The 18,796-nt window shown below is 41.0% G+C and overlaps 1 protein-coding gene across 2 annotated transcripts in view; it reads right to left on the reverse strand.

Annotated features, from left to right (window-relative positions):
* Window positions 1–18,796, reverse strand: part of prkar1b (protein kinase, cAMP-dependent, regulatory, type I, beta) — a 66,624-nt gene that overhangs the window by 14,046 nt on the left and 33,782 nt on the right. For both annotated transcript variants that reach the window (XM_085271229.1, XM_085271230.1), the window contains 4 exons: window positions 12,326–12,387; window positions 8,035–8,081; window positions 5,245–5,403; window positions 380–440 (listed from right to left, as the gene is read on the reverse strand). In XM_085271229.1, the coding sequence (XP_085127355.1) occupies window positions 380–440; window positions 5,245–5,403; window positions 8,035–8,081; window positions 12,326–12,387 (329 nt within the window). The remainder of the gene's footprint in view (window positions 1–379; window positions 441–5,244; window positions 5,404–8,034; window positions 8,082–12,325; window positions 12,388–18,796) is intronic.

Consider the following 18,796-nt stretch of genomic DNA (forward strand, 5'->3'; position numbering starts at 1 on the left):
GCCGCAAAGAGAGGCTTATCTCAACTCACTATTCCTTAATTGTCCACATGGAGACATTGCACACATTGCATAGTGTGACTGGCTTTAGCATGAACAGTGTGAGAAGATTAGGACTGTACACACAGACCTCACTCAGCTATGGGCCTTGTGGTGTGACAGCGTGCGCCTGTGTTGATGTGGATTAATCTACAGTATATAAGTAACTTTCTGCACTCTCAACTCTTTGACCTGTGTAAAATGAATGCATAAATATGTATAAACACACTCATATCCTTCGGCATAGTCACAAATTGATTAACAAAGTGTAAAAGAATTCATTATGGTCACCAGTAACAACATGCTGCACGTCTTGTCTATATTATATTTAACACAGACTTACCAAGAATGGAGACTTTGCTCAGGAACTCTTCATACATCTTTCTCTTTCTCAGTGTGCTGCCCTGTAACACACACAAAAGCAAACACATTTACCATTTAAGGAAGTTGTTGTAATACTATGGTATTAATGCACACCAATTGGTCATAAGTTTGATTTTTATCCCAAAACCAAGAGATCACTCTCATTAATCAGAAACTCTTTAAAACTTTTAATTTGTTTAATTTTTTTCACTCCTTTATTAATAACCAAAGTTAAAAGCACAGCAACTTTGCTTCGACAAAGTTTTTCAACTGTGAAAAATGTATTTCTTTGGGGTGCAAATATCGGAAAGAGCCTGAAAATCTGCACCTTTTAACATAGAGCATCCAAAGGGTTGCATGTTTCTCATTCCACAGCCAACCTTTAAAAAAAAACTCCAAATATTACATATTAATACTGCCAAAATATTAAAACATGAATACACTTTTTTTTTTTTTTTTATCTGTGATGAATAGATGACAGTTCATGGAGTCATGGTTATGCAGGTGTATGTAATGTGTTTCTGATACGTGTATGTCTGTGTGTGTGTGTGTGTGTGGCCCACCCCACCCACCAGGCAGGGGACTTTCCCCCATTCTGCCTCTGCCATGAAAATCAGGTGCTTCCTGACAAGTCTAGACCCAGAGGACCCCTTCCCTCGCTGCATTTCTCCTTCACTGCACAGAACCACTCAGAGGGAGTGGGAGCATGAAGAGAGTAAAAGCAAGTGAGGAGAGACGATCTTGTCCGCCCTGCCTTTGCATATGGAAATGATATATTGAGGCTTGGGGTGTCTTTAGTGCATAAGTGCCTGAGACCCGCTGCTGCCTCTAATTTCATATAATTTCACATTTTGTCTTAAAAGGGGAGAAAATGTTCCCAAGTGAGCCAATGTCAAAGTCAGAATCGTAAACAACTTGATTAAAGGAATTCTAGCCTCCGCTGCCTCCCTCCTGGATAAATGATTTGAGTTGTGTGTCTGTGTGCATGTGTGTCGTCAGTGTGTGCAGGCAGAGCGTGCAGTCTGTTTTTAGTTCTGCCACTTATGTTTTGCTGCCGTCTCCGCAGAGATGAAACTTGCTCGTTAAGCAAGCAAATACAAACAGTAACGCATGTACGCTCTACCTCTAACACACACCGCACACACGCACACTCCAGCTTACACAGAGATGTTAAGTTGGTCTTCAGATTTGAAAGTCTCCCCATAGAGCTAATCAGACAGCCTTGCAAGGCTTAAAGGCTTAACATGTGTACATGAAATTACATTACAATACAGTAGATGTGATTTATACGAGTGCAGTAGGAACCTATGGGTGGGCCGGAGTAACATCGCAGGGTTTCAAAGAGGCTCGCTGCGGTGGAAGGAATGAAAATGATGCGTTTCCAAATTTCTATTTCTAAAATTTCAAGTTGTCATTTATTTTGCTGGTGAACATCTTTTTTCTCTTTGTCTTCTGTTTTATCTTGTCTACTTGGGAGGGCCTGAGCACATGTTTCATGTATAAAACTCTTCTGCTCCTGTTGGCCCCAGTGTTCACTCCTCCTGTGGCTAAAAGATGAACCAGCCTCTGTGTCTGTTCAGTCTTTGAGGGAGAGTCATCAAAGACTTGAGGTGTGGAGTGAAGCCAGACTAAACCAACTGTACCTTACACCCCATCTCCATCACCTTCATCTCTGTCCAATGTGGAAAAACATACACCACCAACCCGCCATGCACACATCCCCTCTCATTTCTCTGTATAATTTCTCCTTGTTTCCTTTCGTCTCATGTTCTGTTTGTTGACAGTTGTCTGTCGGTTTGTTAACGGCTTTGTCTGTAGCTATGTGTGTTTAAATACCAAGATGACACAACAAGGAAGGTATTGTATAAATGGCAGTAACACAATAGAAACAGTGTGGTTATCACAGGGAATGGCATTACACTGTTTACTCAATGTACACCCTGATAAGGAAGCTGGTAGGGTGGGTGGTGTAGTGAGAGGCTCTTTGGCTCTACATGATAAAATCATGGCCGTACTATAAACAAACTGTGATATAATGACTTGTGCGCGTGTCATTATTTTCCACTGGGCATGGTGTAAGGAGAAATATCTACAAGTAAATTCATCAAAGGCACCTATAAATAATTTCTGCTCATCTTAAAGGTTTTATATGAAATATATGAAGTATATAAGAAGTAAGAAGAAGCACTTTTTAGAGAACTAAAATAGTAAATTATAAAAGTTCTGAGATTTAAAGTATCTTTTTTTTAACCAAATAGTTCTTCAAAAATATTAAATTTATTCCTGATTGATCCATTTTCCATTTACCATTTTAAAGGTCTAAGTGACTTGGATGATCAACTGGTTACAAAATTTACATTTCTGGTGGATCACTAACTGGGGAGGAGACTGCGCACGATGCAGTTTAAAAATCACATAAATGTGGCTTGATTGGTTTTGAATTTCACTTTGATCCGTTGAAATTAATATTCAGTTTAAGGATCAAATATAGACGGTTATTCAAAAACCTAATGCAGTTAGAGCCACTTAAGTGCAAAAAAGTCAGAAATGGCATAAAAAGCAGGAGCTGAGATTTAGGTGGGTTGCAAAGTGATTTGCAGGATGTGTGCAGGATGAAGAAGCTAAACATGAGATCTGCCTAACTGAAAGCATAGATGGGTATCAGCTGAGTGGGCTGGCACTGAGATTATCTGGTATTCCATGGCCTGCAACATGCAACTGCATGCAACATGCAACTGTTGCTATAATTGTTCAAAATAATGTGTCTTGAAATGGAATGAACTAGTGACTGTAAATGTAAATTATGTGTAATTTAAATTACACATAATCATTTTTAAGATTTGGAGACACAGCAGACTCGGGACAGGAAAGCAGATGTGAGAACAATGAACCTGATGGCAGTGGCAATGCACCTTATGAGCTTCCAGCTAACTATCTGCAGACACAGGCGCTCAGCATATTTTTCGCTGGGAAACACACCACACACACACACACATTTACACTCAGAGAGAAAGCTCACTCGTTGGCCTAAGTCCTTGCCAGAATACCACACTTTGTAAAAACAGCTTTACAAATCATTGACAGCAATAATTAACTACAGGTTCACATAATTGAATTCTGTTTCACCCCGTCTCCCCTCCTGCAGCTGCTGCTGGAAGCAACGAAGGAATGAAATGTGTAAGACAAGGAGAATCCTCTCAAAGAAAGGTTACCAGGGCGGACTGTGCCCTTAGTTTAACTATGCGCTTAAGAGGTGACATGAGTGCTGTGTAGGTCAATGCCAACTTTACTCTGAGCTGAAAGGTCCGAAAACAAACCTGCTTCAATCTCTGCTGGTTTTACACTGAACTGAACTTTCAGTTGGCCAAGGCTTAAATGCAAGAGGTAGTTTGAAAAGTTAAATGGGAACTCTCTAATTTATTCGGAATATGGTATTAGGAACATTTGAGGAAGTGTTTAGCTGGGCACAGACACACACATGGACAATATTTAGTCATTCTAATAACAACCAATCTGTGCGCGTGTGTGCGTGTGCACTTATGAGCAAAGATGAGGGCAAGGGCACAGTTCCTTGTGTTTCCAGTTTAAACATTTCGACATTCCTGCTAGATAAGCTCCCAGAGTGGGAAGTGCAAGAGGAGGCATTAATATTGACTTTTTTTACTCCTCTTCTCACTCCCTCCCCTCATTTGGCTTTCTTCATCTAAGAAGAGATGTAGACGCATTAAAATGGGAGGATACACTCCTCTGTGTGTTAAAGCGTATTTAGAGTATAAAAAAGAAAGCAAATGTTTTAAGTGCTTAAGGAGCCTTAAGTGGTTGACTGGGAGGAAATACTGCAAGCAAAGAACTGTGATTGATGACCGTAGAGAGCCTACTAATGGGATGTAGATATTATTTGTCTACAGTGTCATAGTGTGGATTTGTTTTAATGTTTAATATTTTCAAATATACCATAAAATTATGATAGCATATCTTTTCCAATTCATGGGTTAAATATATTTAAATACCTACCTACCTACAAATAACAAGCTCTACAGACCTAGAACCCCTTTGGTTATTTGTCTACTACTGTTAAAATGCCCAAAACGGAGTAATAGCATTCCTCTTTAATTATATAATATAGAAATTTCCATAGTGCTCAAATGCATACATTTATAGGTAGCCAGTATATCTATTTTAGTAATCAAGAGAGTAACACGTAAAGAAGAAGAAACTTTTGGCTGCTCCCTTATACAAAAGGGGGTCACCCTATCAGCTCCATATGTTTGATTTGGCAGAGTTTTTGCACTGGCTAGCCGGCCTAACCACAACCCTTAAGGGCTGTGTGATCAAACCAAGTGTCTTTAGCTTGTTAGTCAAATGTGTAAAGCATTACACTACGAAGAACCACAGCAAGCACTCTGTGTCCCAAAACTGTCATACTGTAATTTCACTCACAAGAAAGAAGATATTCAGTACTCCAACCTGTTTCTTTGCCGCTTATCTAACTAGGGGAAGAAGGAGAGCTGAAGCCTATCCCAGCTGATGTAGAGCAAGAGGCAGTGCACAGCCAAGGCAGATCCGACTCCATCACAGGGAAACGCAAAGAAAGACAGACAACCGTACATTCGCACATCTACATCTACAGCTAATCTACAATCATCAGCAGGTTGGAAGCTTTTCTGAACCTACACCACCACAGTACAGCCACAGAAAAAAATATACAGCTGTACTGATGGGTGCACAGTGGAAGCAATTTACCCATCAAGTTTTGCAATGTATGGTTGCTACAAACCAGCCTCTTGCATATTGTTACCATGGAGTTTACAGAAATACTGAGAGTCATCATGACGAAGTTCATACCATGAGGATGCGTCGGTAGCTGTCTCTGTCGATGCCCCACAGTTTCAGGTCTGTTTTGGCCTTGACGGTGGCAGCTCTAGGAGTCCCGTAGATGAGGGCCAGCTCTCCAAAACTACCTCCTTCTCCGATACTGGTCACCCACTCACCATTCACATACACCTGCAGACAGAACAAAAGCAAAATTTATAAAGAGGGTCATATATAAGATGAGATGCTTCTGAAGAATACAAACATTTTCTGGGTACAGCTGTTTTGAGGTAGGAATTTAAAACTTTCTGCTATTTCAGCTACCCATCCAAAGACACTTTATCCAACACTTGGCCCACCATTCCCCCATCCCCCTTCAGTTTCCGGGCTGTTTGATTTTCTCACTAGGCTTGTCCCTAAGTATTTGATCCCCACTAAGCCCTCAGATGAGACCCTCTAAAATGCCCTCTATCCCTACCATCTCTCCATCAATCCCTTTTATTTTCTTTGTCTTGTCTTGTTAGAGTCATCCCTGTGATTTGGAAGTGATGGGAGGTCGGAAAGCTGTGTGGATTTGTTCGGGCTGTGTGTCATCTGAAACACACATTCTCATGATGCTTCATCACTTACATGTGCAGGAACACACATGCACAGCTCTACTGAGATCAACCACTGTAGCTCTACAGACAATGCAACCTCAGTGAGACTCATTCAGGCTGTCTCTAGGGCTGTTACGGTTTCAGCTGTCGACACACTATCCACTATCTTGTTGACTTAATAACACAGAGAGAGGCAGAGGGAAGCAGGGTTTATTCCTCTCTGGTGGTTGTTGTGAATTGCCAGAATTGTTGCAGGCCATTATTCATGCTCTGAGTAGACCACAGGGGACTCATCCTTCACTATACAGTGGCATGGCTTCAAAGAGATGCAGAGTGCTGACTTTGGTTACGTCAAGCCTAGAAGAGCAATTAAATGAACGCTGAGAAAGAGTTACATCAGAGCATTCAGGTAGCATACAGGCTTTTTAACAGTCCAGTCCTCAGGTATCTCCTGACCTATGAGTCACTGTTTCATCCTCACTTTTGTACATGTGGTGTCATAAAGTTTCATGAACACTCTGTTGCAAATCCCGGATAGACAGAGCTGCTTTAATACTTGAACGGGAGCAAGAGTGAAGTTACTCCCAGTCGGGGCTGAGATGACAGAACAGAAAAGTTTGATTAACATGCTGTATGCTGTCTCTCACAATAAGTGAATTTTCAAGAGCAAATCGCATGTGCCTGTGAATAATTAAAGAACCAATGAATCAAATTTACTGGAAGGGTTAGATGAGTCATGAGTTTGTTTCTCTGCACAAGCCTGCTGCCCATACAGGTAGGTGCAGCAAAAAATCTGCATCTGTTTGGCATGATGTAATTAATTTCATTGCCAAATCCACTATAAAAATAAAATAAGCTTTCCTTTAAAATGACTGTTAAGGTAAGTAATTTCAACGATTACCCAAATAATTGTGATTAAACAACTATCAATATTTAATTACAGCTACCATTTCTTTGCCCTGATAAGATCATCTTACATTTTGGCATGAAAGCTGTAATTTCTTTAGCGGTGCACGCATATAAATACAGGCCGTAAGTGAGGAGATTTGAGTGCAGACATGGAGGGGTGTTTACAGTAGTGGCAGTGGTTGTCAGCGTTCAGGCAGTTTATGGGATGCTGGCAGATTTACACCCCAGCTTAATGAGAGACATCTCCACACTTTAATAACCTCGGCACTGATCTTGAAGCAGTTTAGCGCCTGGGCTTTGGCTGGGAGGCAGCAGCTGTCTGTAGAGATAGAGGGGTGGATGGCACGATGGTGATGAGGTGAAGGCGACACAAATGAACACGAGGTTTGGACAGGGGTGAGGTTGAGGGTAGGAGTGCAGGGTGACAGGGTCCTGGCTTTGGGAGCGTGTGGTGTCAGTCCAGAGGAGACGACCTCCGGCAGAACAAAAAAAGATGCACAGACTGAGCAGATGCAGATGTGGACTTAGATCAGATCAGAATTAAGAAATCTTAAGAGGGAACTTTATAAGATTAAACAGGCAAACTTTGTCTTGATTGTTGTAGACAGATTTTTGAGTTTTTCCAGATATTACCAACTATCTTTGCATCTAACGTGAATATAATCTTGAACTACATAAACAACCATGGATCCTTACTCTTACACAGGAATCTAAAAATAGCCCCACAACTTATCAAATGATATTTGACAATTCACTTTCTGAGGGTTCATTGCTACACCATCTTTCTATCAAGGCACCATCTCACTACTCCTACACTTACTTCTTCCTGCTCAGGTGGGTCAAACTTCAGCCAAGCTTGCCAACCTGCTTCTCTCCTCTTGCCCACTGTCTCTGTGCTCACTGTTGTAAGCTGATAAGGTCACTTCCTGTTTAACTAGCTTCTGTTTTATCTCCCTCCATTTAACTCTATCGCTCTGTGTCAGGCTTGCTAAGACAAAAGATCTCTCAGTTTGTGTGCCTCTCACAGCCAGTTCAAATCTATAGCAGTGCACAGATTGTCATCAGAGTGGGAGAGACCTTTGAAGAGAACAAAACATAGGGGCAATCCTACAACCTGCCCATTGTTAGAAGGAAATTTTATCTCTACGTGAGTGAAGAAGGCTGGGTTTTTCTACTGAGTCACAATCCTTCTTCTAGACTACACATGAGACAGTAAATAAAACCATACTGGAATCCCCTTTAATTTAAATATTTTGCTTTGACTCATTCAAAGTACAAGTAAGAGTGTACTCTAAATGTGCTCTGACCCACTTACGTCCACTTCGCCTTGGTCAATCACATAGAAGTTGTCTCCTTCATCACCTAGAGGGGAGAAAGGAGGAGAAACACAGGTGAGCACAGATAAGACATCAATACCTGCTAGCTTTAAACCATTTAGAAAGCTTCCTTTACTTGCTTTTTTCCCCTTTTACTTTCACCTCCTGTTTATTTCTCAAATGTGGACTTTTTAACCAGTAAAAGGTGTCCCTATAATGTTTTCTTGTAAACAAATCTAGTTATGTTCTTCACAGAATGTATCCTTGAGGCCAAACAAACACATTGCTTCATTAAAAAAAAAAAAGATAAGCCTCTTAAAACTGCTTACTAGCATGCAATCTTCTCTCCATCTCTATCATCATTATCGTCCCCTGCAATTAAGTGTGACACTTCGCTTGTGAGCATCCTTGTGCATGAACACAAATAAAGAAAAAGAGAGCATATTCATAAAAAAGTAGTGTTCAAAGAGGTTTAAAAACTCCATCAAGAACCTTTAAACTAAAATTGAAGCATTATAGGATTAAAGTATTTTTGAAGCCAATTCACACAAATAATTTGAGAAACTTTGGGGATTTGTGAATACTGGAATGTCTCTGTTTGGTTCTGGGCCCTCTCCGAAAAGCCAAAGAAACAACAAAAAAAAGAAACTGTTGGGTTTCTTGTCTGGATGTTATTTTTGTTCAGATCGTCAATTACCTACTTCAAGCTTCAGGGCACACCCAGCGTCAAAAGTGCTACTGCCTTCTCCAGAACGCATATTTCACTGGGCCTGCCAATATATTTGTGATATAAGGCTCTCACAAGCAGAAGACTGCAACTGCAGCAGTGTTCATTACTGGTTCTTGGGTGGCTTAATAATGCAAGCTCTGAAACCAAAGTGTCTGAGCATGCATAGCTAGATCCTTCTGAAGTGTAAAGAACAGAGATCCATAGTATAGCAACCAACCACAGCCAGCAGCTTAATTTATTTAGTTCCTTATATTAAAGAATACCGCTTGTTATATTTACAAAGCTTGGAACTAAATGTGCTGTCTGGTCTGATGTTGTGTCACTGATATAAGTGTGGTGGGATTTCAAAGCGAACAATAACCCTCGAAGCGAGTCATGGGATCCGGATGGTTAATGTCCGTTAAAAGCATCTAGTCTGGAGATAAGGCTAAAAAATGGCAAGTGTTCCTTTAATTATGCTATCCATTACATAGGGTTCAGGGGAAATTATTAAAAAGGACTGACAACCACAAACATGAGCAGCGCAAATCTCTCCCCACAACTCCAAACTGCAAATGCAAATCCATTCAGAGGTACATACAGGTAATGATGCATGAGTCCTGATGACACAAGTATGCATTTGTGTGCATTTAGCAGATACAAAGTGAGCTTGTATGTGTGTGTGCTTGTGTTTCTGTGTGCATGTTCACCTAAAGAGTTGAAAGGCTTAGAGCACCCCGTGAGTAAAGTTCACAGGAGTTCACACGGCTAATTAATACTGAGTGGAGGGGGCTCGTTAATCATACAGCTCTATTTGTCACACAAAACGCTCCTTGTCTATCTGAAGGTCTGTCCCAGTGGAAACCTCAGACACACACATACATACACCTACTCACAACCTGCTGCAACCTGGCCCTTGGCTATCTCCCTCTGTCTGTCTCTGTCTCTCTCTTTCATCTCATCTATCGGTCTTTCAGTTCCCTCTCACTGTGTCTTTCTTTTCTCCTGCTCTTCCTGTCTTTTATCACTTTGGTGCCCAATCCTTTGTTTTGCATCATTTCCAATCCCTCTGTGAGTGCAAGCAAATATTTGACCATAATGCGCACACACAGAGACACACTCACACACACAGGCTTTGTTTCAATACAAGCTATTTTAGGTGTTATGCTGCGACTCGAAAAGGACAACGCTGGTTGCATCCTCAGTCTCTCAGGTGCTTTGTAAACACAATGTCAGCATTAAAGTAAACATGTCCATCATCAAGTTGTTTTCATCTTCGAATATTTTTTCCCTCATATAAAATTAGTAGGGCACCAAGGGCAATACTGCTATTCTGCATTTTTAAAGAAAGTGATCTGGATTTGATTCTAATTTTAATGCCATCTTTCTTTGATCGACTTCTATTTTTATGCAAAGTTTCATTATAGTCTTTGCATAATCTTGCTGACAAACAGAACAAGAATCAGCGCTGAAAACATCTTATTACTATTAATTGAAACAGTTTATGTCAGGAACAGCAGATGAACTTCTCTATAAGCAATATATTACAATGAAAATAGCTCTATGCTACATTTTGCATGTTATAATACAGTAAATCACCTCCTGTTTAAATCCCACTCAAACCTTACAGTCAATAACTCCCAGCTGTGTCTAAACAGTGTGTGAGTGGTCAGTGGCGTGGTTGGTTTCTTGATGGTGTACAGTAGTCCAGACGTTAGCAATGACATCAGCACTGCATATAGTGTATACCACACTCTATAGTGTATATAACAATGGACTGTCTGGGACTGGGACTAGGGCCCCCAGAAAAGTTAGCTAGACTTATTATCACCAAATTAGGACTGATATACTCCTGGATGCTGTCTTAAGAGAAGGTGGGAGAGACTGAGGGAGTGTTTGTCTAACACTAGCAGTTTTCCTGCACCTAGTGTCTGTATGAGTGTGTGTTTGTAAGGCATGCTCCACACATGTAAACTATGTTTTTCTGAGCAGGTGTGAACATAATATTATCTAGAACTGGGAATTTGTGTGAGAGAATGTTTGTTTTCAGTGTTTTAAATATGTGATTAAATGTGTCCACTTCTGTGTTTGATAGGAGCTTGTGTGGAGGAGCGCTGGAAAAATACAGTCTGGACCTGCTGATCTGTGTTCTGTCAAAGTCCAGGGATGCCTAGACTAAAGGTTTTGATGACTGCAGTTAGGCAGAGGAGAAAGACCTGGCATCTGGTGCAGACTGAGGGGAATTTTTGAGTGAGGCAATGAGAGGAAACAGGAGGGAATGTAGGAGTGGCAGAGGAAAAAAAAACAGGGGTTGCAGCACAATTGTAGTATTCTTTAAGATAAAGTCATCGAAGGTAATCAGTGAGAATAGCACTTTAATTGTTTCCTTTCCATTAAAGTGGCTAAGTCCATCAAGACGATGTAACTCCTGACCATGGCAGAGCATTCCAGCGTGTCAAAGATGGCTACAACCACTATGACATCACCAAATGGTTAATCTTGAAGCCTCGAGCTGAGCGTTTTGGCTGTTATAATTCTAGTGCTTTGAAACCAGATATAACAAGCAAGAGTTGAATTTGAGAGTGCAAGGTAACGCCACCCTGAAGCACAGCCTGTTCCATTATCATTTCTACTGTACTTGGGACCAGAATGAATGAAATGAACATCATTCAGTAAGACTAAGAAATACATTAGATAAGTGTTTACTAAGGTCAAAGGTCAAGTGAGCAATAAGGGTGTTCTTTCCATGGACTTCTATACAAGTGTTCTATACCACTGCTGGCCATTAGAAAGAATGTAGGCTTGAGGCACCTTTGCACTGGCTTCTCTTTTCAGACCTTTTACAGATTGTGAATAGATACACATGGTCATAATACACATTTATCAGGTATACCTGTCCATCTGCTTAGGGTGGTCTAAAACTGCAGATCTACTGGAATTTTCCTGCAGAACCATCTATGATGTGTGAGCAGCAGTTGAAAATGCCTTGCTGATGCCAGAGATTAGAGGAGAATTGCTAGACTGCTTCAAGGTGATGGGAAGGCAATGGTAACTCAAATAACCGCTCATTACAACAAAAGTATGCAGAAGAGCCTCTATGATGGACTACAACAGCAGAGGAAACTGAGGCTACAATTACCACAGGCTCAACAAAAACAGAAGATTATAAAAAATGTTACCTGGTCTGATGACTACTGATCTCTGCTGTGACACACAGCAGCAGGGTCAGAATTTAGGGTCAGAGCAGTAGCACACCTTTCAGATGTGTTGTCATGGGAGATTTTAAACATGGCTGACAATCTGCAGCAACTGTGTGATGCCATCATGTCAGTATGTCCCCAAATCTCTGAGGAATGCTTCCAGAACCTTGTTGAGAGGAGCACCTCTGAGTGCAAGTTATGACGCTAAAAACCATTTAGGTTTCAAATTGAATCTTTTTGATTAGAATTTAAGGATTGTTTTTGTTCACCAGAGGAAAATAAACAGTAACATATTCCTGCTATAATTAAGTACGTAAACCAAGGTGGATTTTGCTCAGCAGGCTGACTTTAATCTTCATCTCAACAAATATTCATACAGACCTTGCTGGATAACTGTTTCCCCTGCAATATGGGTGACCGGGAACATGGCATCAAATATGTCACTGGAAGACAAAGAGAAAGGAAAAGAGAGAGAGTTAATAACGCATACCTGCTATTATGCTACATTATTCCACCAGTTTTCTGAATTGTTTGCTGAGTTTCATGCACAAATATACAGTAAACACAAGACTTTTTGTGTAGGACTGGCATTATGGGAAAGACAGCAGCCATCATCACTTTGCAAACTCGATCAACAGGCAGAAAAGGCCAAAGAGACAAGCATGGGAACTCTGGGTGACCCCAATACACACTCAAACACAGAGAGAGAGAGAGGGGGAGAAGCTTGCACAAGACACATGAATCTGAATGTGTACACAACTGATTTCTTTGTCCTCATCCATATCCAGCCACACACCCATTATTTCTACTTAGTGCCATCATAAAGAACACATTTATGCCAGTTATAACACACAGTTTAGTCCAACAAACCGACCACAGTTTATTTTATCATCAGTCTACAATATTGTACTTTTTTTTACTCTCCATTTCTGAAATTGTTCATTGCCATTGTTACTACTCTGTTACTACTGGTGTTTATTTTTGTTAAGTAGAAATACTAAACACATCAGAATATTATCATCACATATAAGAATTAAAACATTTCAGCCCCATGTGCCTCTTTACATTGGACCGGTACTGTGCGCAGGCTTAACAATGACTGTTTTGTTTCAGCCCATGATCAAAGCCCATATCTCAGAGTGTATCTTCCTTTAGAGGCACTGAGAAAACAAACAAAGTGATGGCTGTGTCTAAGCACTTAATTTCTGTTTCAGCCCACCAGGGAAAGCGCCTGTTAGACTGTTGCTAATCAGGCTGTTTAAATGCATGAAGCCGCAAAAGCTCCACTGCTGGGATGTGTTGGGACAAGAGAAAACTAAGTATCCTTCCTCTCCTCCTCTCTGCCTGCCTCACACCTTCGGGGTATATTTATCTATCTAATCAGTTGCATACCACCCCTCTCATAGAGAAACATAGGGAAAAAAAGAAAACAATAAAAGAGGGTCAGGCATATCAAAGACATACAAGACCTGCTGAGTGAATGTGGGACAAGTCAGAGCCCATTCTCAGTTATGTTTGTGTGTGTGTGTGTGTGTGTGTGTGTGTGTGTGTGTGTGTGTGTGTGTGTGTGTGTGTGTGTGTGTGTGTGTGTGTGTCACTGAATGTGTGCACTTGAGCCAGTCTGTCTGCATCTAAGTGGAACGCTGCCTATGAAAACACACAGGTTTGCGCAAAATGATGTGTGGGTGTTGAATAAGTGTGCACTCCTAACAGTGCACAAGACTACGTAGTACTTGGAAATGAAAAGGCTTACACAGCCAAACTTACAGCACACTACAAACATTAAAAAAATGTTGCTTTGCATAAACTTTGCCATTTTAAGAAGAAAAAAGAAAGTAACGTAGGTCAACAGGTGTTGAGGAGAGATCTGAGGATGTTATTGAGTGGTTTGGAAGTGAATGGACCTGGCTGGTATTTGTTATGTGACACTGAATAAAAAGCAGACTTAAGAAGATGGATTTGGGCCAACTTCACCCACAGGTAGGCTCGGTGCATTGCAGCTGGCCACTGACTCACTCATACTTGAGGACAAGCAGCACACACAAGCACACATTCAAATAACACACTTACTCTTTGAAGTCTGCACGCACAACTAAAGGATGCCACACCCCCATACACCATAATGACGCATGCAACCAATCCACTCACAGACCCACAGTTGTGCAATTTGCCCACTGATACAACAATGCAACAACATATTTTCTGATGAACACTTGCATACTGGCACTGTGACGTGACACGCTCGCTCAAACACTTTGATGATGATGATTAGTCAGTCAACATCTGCACGAGTGCCCTCAACTCTCTTTGCATCTGTGGCCACCTGTGCTTGGCGTGGACTGTGTTTATTCAGGGAGCTTTTGAGAAGTTGGTTTGAGGTTATGTGCAATTTATATTGTGTGGCTTATGAAAATAATTACTTTGGAAAATGCCAGGTTTAACAGTGTAGACCAATTTAGAGGCATTAAGTGAGAAAACATGGAGAAAGTGCTGGAAGTACTCAAAACTCAGAACTTTTTAAGTTTTGACAAAACTAGGCACATAAGTGGCATCATGGTTACATTCAGCTGTGGTGGTGGTGATGCGTTGTTGATCACGCGGGGCACGGCTAAGGAGGATGGGCAAGACTGGCCCACACTGCCACAGCAAGAGGATCAAAGGCAGTAAACTTGAGTTTACCTAATTACACTTGACCGCCTCTCTCCATCCACTCAGTACATGCATCAGTGAGCGCAACAAAGATGCATATGGAGGTAATTACTTCCCCTTGTCTCTACCCGTCTCTCTTTCCCTTTCTTCGTCCATGTCGGTTCCTGCTCGGTTTTTCTCTACATCTCCCATCTCAGTTACCCCTTTCTTCCTTGTAATTCTCTTGCTGCCCCACCCACTTCCCCATCTCTCGGTCTATCACCCCCTCTCTGCGTGTCTCAAATGAAGTGATTAATCTTGTCCTTTCCGCTACCTGTAGCCCCTCTGACCTTATGAAAAGGCAGAGCAACCCCACTAACAATGAGTGTGCTGTTCTGACAGAGACAGATAGAAGGAAAAAGAGGCAGAAAGAGACCCTGTAGACTGTGACGGGCCTAGGAAGCTCACCTCCACCCAATGGAGGGAGACAAAGCTTCTGTCATGGTTGAGCTATGTGGAGATTCTTCCTTAAAACATACACACATGGATAATCATTCACTCGTCCATGTGTACAGTGTTAAAACAGACCAAAAATTTCATTCATGTAAAAACCCAGATGTTAATTACGCTGGTAACACTGTCACATTAGTTTGATCTCATCTGAATTTTTACCATATGTCCAAACACACACACACACACACAAGTCATGTGCAGCTGACATCACATGGATGGCACATTGCCCATATGTGTCTGTTTGTAGTGCCAGAAGCAGGTGGAGATGACACCTGTGGAATAATGTGAGCATAAAAATAAAGCAGCAGTTCAAGTTCAAAGCAGGGACCGCTAAGGCCAACAGATCAGCGCTTTTATCTAACAGCCTGCATTAAGCTGTGTTGCGCTGAATGTGAAAGGTTGCAACATGTACGCACATTGAGCATGTGAATTCATGCATGTACTGTGTACTGTACATGCAGTTGTGACAGGAAAAGCTTTTACGCTCCTTCACCCTCAGACATGCCCTCAAAAGTTCAGCAACAGCCTATTATTGTTCTCAAACACCCATAAAAATGTGGTTAGCTTGGAGGGATTCAGTCATTAATAAAATAAAATTAAGCGCTACTTGTTGTAGCTGGACTGCTTGTTGTTCTTACAGGTTGACAATGACAGACTCCCTCTTCGCTCTCCTCTTCCCTCCTTTTTAATCTCTTCTACAGCCCAAATGTTTATTTGTTCAGCAGCAGACATCTTATCTTTACATTACTACATCAACACACAGCGCTGCCATTATACCATTAACACCAAAGGCCTCTTTAGGGGCACGGCATGCCGCCATGTCTTTGTGTTTCTTAATGGGCCGCAGAATGTTGAGTTACACAAGTCCTTAATGGGGAGCCCATCCAGTATGCTCTTTGTCTGGGTAGGAGAGGTTTTGCAATATCTGAAATAATCAACAACTCCACCACATACGGGAACTTCCCTGCTCCAAGTTGCGTCTCAGCTTGGCAGCAATGTGCCACTGGTTTGGCTGTTGCAGCGTTCATGCTGTAAGTGCTTGAAGGATTAATTTCCACTGCCACAGTTGATAGTAATTCAGACTGCTGACTCTGGCAAACCAGAACAATAGTCTTTGTTTTGCGAGTCTAATCATTTCCATTATATAAGCAATGATCTGGGGATACCAAATGTACACTGGCAATGAAAGTTAAAAAATGACTTCCTATGGTAAGACATGTTACAGCCTTTAAGATGCAAGTGAAAGCAGTGAGATGGAAATGCACCAGAGACAATGCCAACATCGTTATTCAGGTTATATGGCTGTACTATCTGCAATTTGGCGTCCAGAACAAATTTCTTCTTCAGGGACAACAAAGTAAAGTAAATAATGTATGCTGCGTACATACTAGTCAACAGAAATTAAGCCACCAAGGGGCAGGTTGCTTAGAATAATACACACAACTGCTCTGAGTTGGCAGCTCAGCCAACAGTCAGGATGATGTGTAAAGCAGGATATTCACAAACATGATCATATGCATGTAAAATTTAAGTTTTATAAACACCATGGTAAGCTAGAAAACCGCTCTGTGAGGCTGACTAAGCATTGTGACATTTAATGTTAGGCGCACACAGCCAGCGTTCCTACCATTACCTTTGACACAATTACTTCTTTAAAAAAAAAGTACAGTTCATCTGTAATTACATCAACATGAAAGCACATTCCCTGACAACAAGCAACAGTATGAGAGAGTGAATGAGAGACAAAAAGGAAGAGATGAGGAAGGATTAATCATAAAGCAATGAAGCATTCAAGGAGAATATTTATGACATAAAAGCTCCAAGCACGCTCCCTTATTCATCACGAAGCACCACCAGCAAGTGGAAGAACCAGGTCATGCCAGCTGCTGCCAATTTCTTCACACTGGCCTTGAGACTCCTAAGGAAACTGTGTCTTATTTGATCAAAACAAACCACAGATATCTCCTCCAACCAAATCAAAAGTGTAATGAATGGCAGTACAAGAGCAGGCTAAACATACTCAAAGATTTTATTCTATTTATAGTATAAAAGTTACACTATAAGTAGTATAGTATGTAAGTGTATATTAAATTTAAAGCTATAATACTTAAACATAAAATTATATGCAATGTTGAACATTTCCACTGCAATTTTAACAATTATTTTTCAACATTTTACACCTACTGGGATGATTGGACCTGAGTACACACGGAAACCTTGCAGCACAGCACAGAGGTGGTCCCAGCCATTCATGCATGGACATAACAGGTCATGGCTAGTGGCAATGAGCACTTAGGGATGGTCAACAATGTGGGAGAGGAGGATGCCAAAGGCAGATGACAGGGGAGAGAAAACCTTCATTTTTTCTCCATTTCTCCATACAATTTAACAGACTAATATTTTTATTTTAAAGATCTGGTGCAGTCTCACATTCACATGGTTTGAAGACTCAGATAGCGTGCAATTTAAATAGTGGAAACCAACAGAGGCAACGCAGTCCACTGTGTTAAACTCACACCTGGCTCCACAGGTTTACAAGGGGTGTAAACGTGAATGCATCCTGTTGCTTAAAAACGTAAACGTGTCCCAGTATGTACACACTAGAGAATCTAACCACCTAAGGGCCAGTGCATTTATGCTGGTGATCTGGTTGACCTGCAGACTTTTACTGAAATGCTGATGAAGGAAACTGCCATTTATGCACCCTGCACTGATTGGACCACCTCAGAGAAAAAAAGAAGGGGTTGAAGACAGACTGTTAAAGTCTAAGCATGTATTTAGGCTCCTAAATCCAATTTATGTGGATTTAAATGTACTCAAATGCCATGGTAAGGCAACATGATTTAAATTAGTTGTGTTTACTTTTTACTTTCAGACATGTTACACAATTTGACATTTATTGACAGTGTAGGTGAAGTACAAACTGAACATCAATGTTACTTTATAAGAGCAAAACTTTTCTGATTCTGAACTGTCAAAAACATACTCGGCTAGTGAGCAAACTACACAGAGTGTTTGACAAACATGTGATATACAAAGTGCCATCATGCAACTGCACTGCTCATGCTTTGGATCCAATCCATTGAAAACTACATTTTTATAACAGAAGTTGTGCATTAGTCCAGTTACAGAACGAGGACACAGCAGAGGAAACTACTGTAAAATCCACCTTATACAACTTTAGACCCCAGCAGTCATTCTCCCAACTGACACAAAAAATGACAAAAGGAACAAATAAGTAAGAGCCCATGTTACTATGGTAACAGGGACAAAAAGCCAGTCTGGAGGAAAAGTCTAACAGACACAGTAGCTTTCCTTAAACCTTTGAACTTAATTGAGTCAGTCAGATAAAATATCAGGTTTAACTGAACTGGAACTGGCGCCTTAAACCCTGCCAGACTGTGGATGTCCATTTCAGATGGACCAATATGGCCTTATCACCTTCTCACATGCCTGGGACCTACAATAGCACCAGTTATTTCCTCTCACCTTATTTCTTCTTGCACAGCGATGTGAAGGTTTAGCGAGAGAAACCACAGAGTCAAGTTTCTTTATGAGTTTTGAGAAGCATCCAGCAGAAACAGGGAGTACCAGACAACTTGGGACTTCTACCAGACCAAGCTTAATCAACACCTTGTTAACACACTTGTTTTTAAATAAACATGCAAACATATACTCATATACGTGCTTACAAACCCTATTTAACGAGAA

This window comes from Mchenga conophoros, linkage group LG4 (genome assembly GCF_057382185.1).
Source record: "Mchenga conophoros isolate Kocher_MC1m ecotype Shallow Benthic linkage group LG4, M_conophoros_male_GT1.1, whole genome shotgun sequence".
In the NCBI taxonomy this organism is placed as follows: Eukaryota; Metazoa; Chordata; class Actinopteri; order Cichliformes; family Cichlidae; genus Mchenga; species Mchenga conophoros.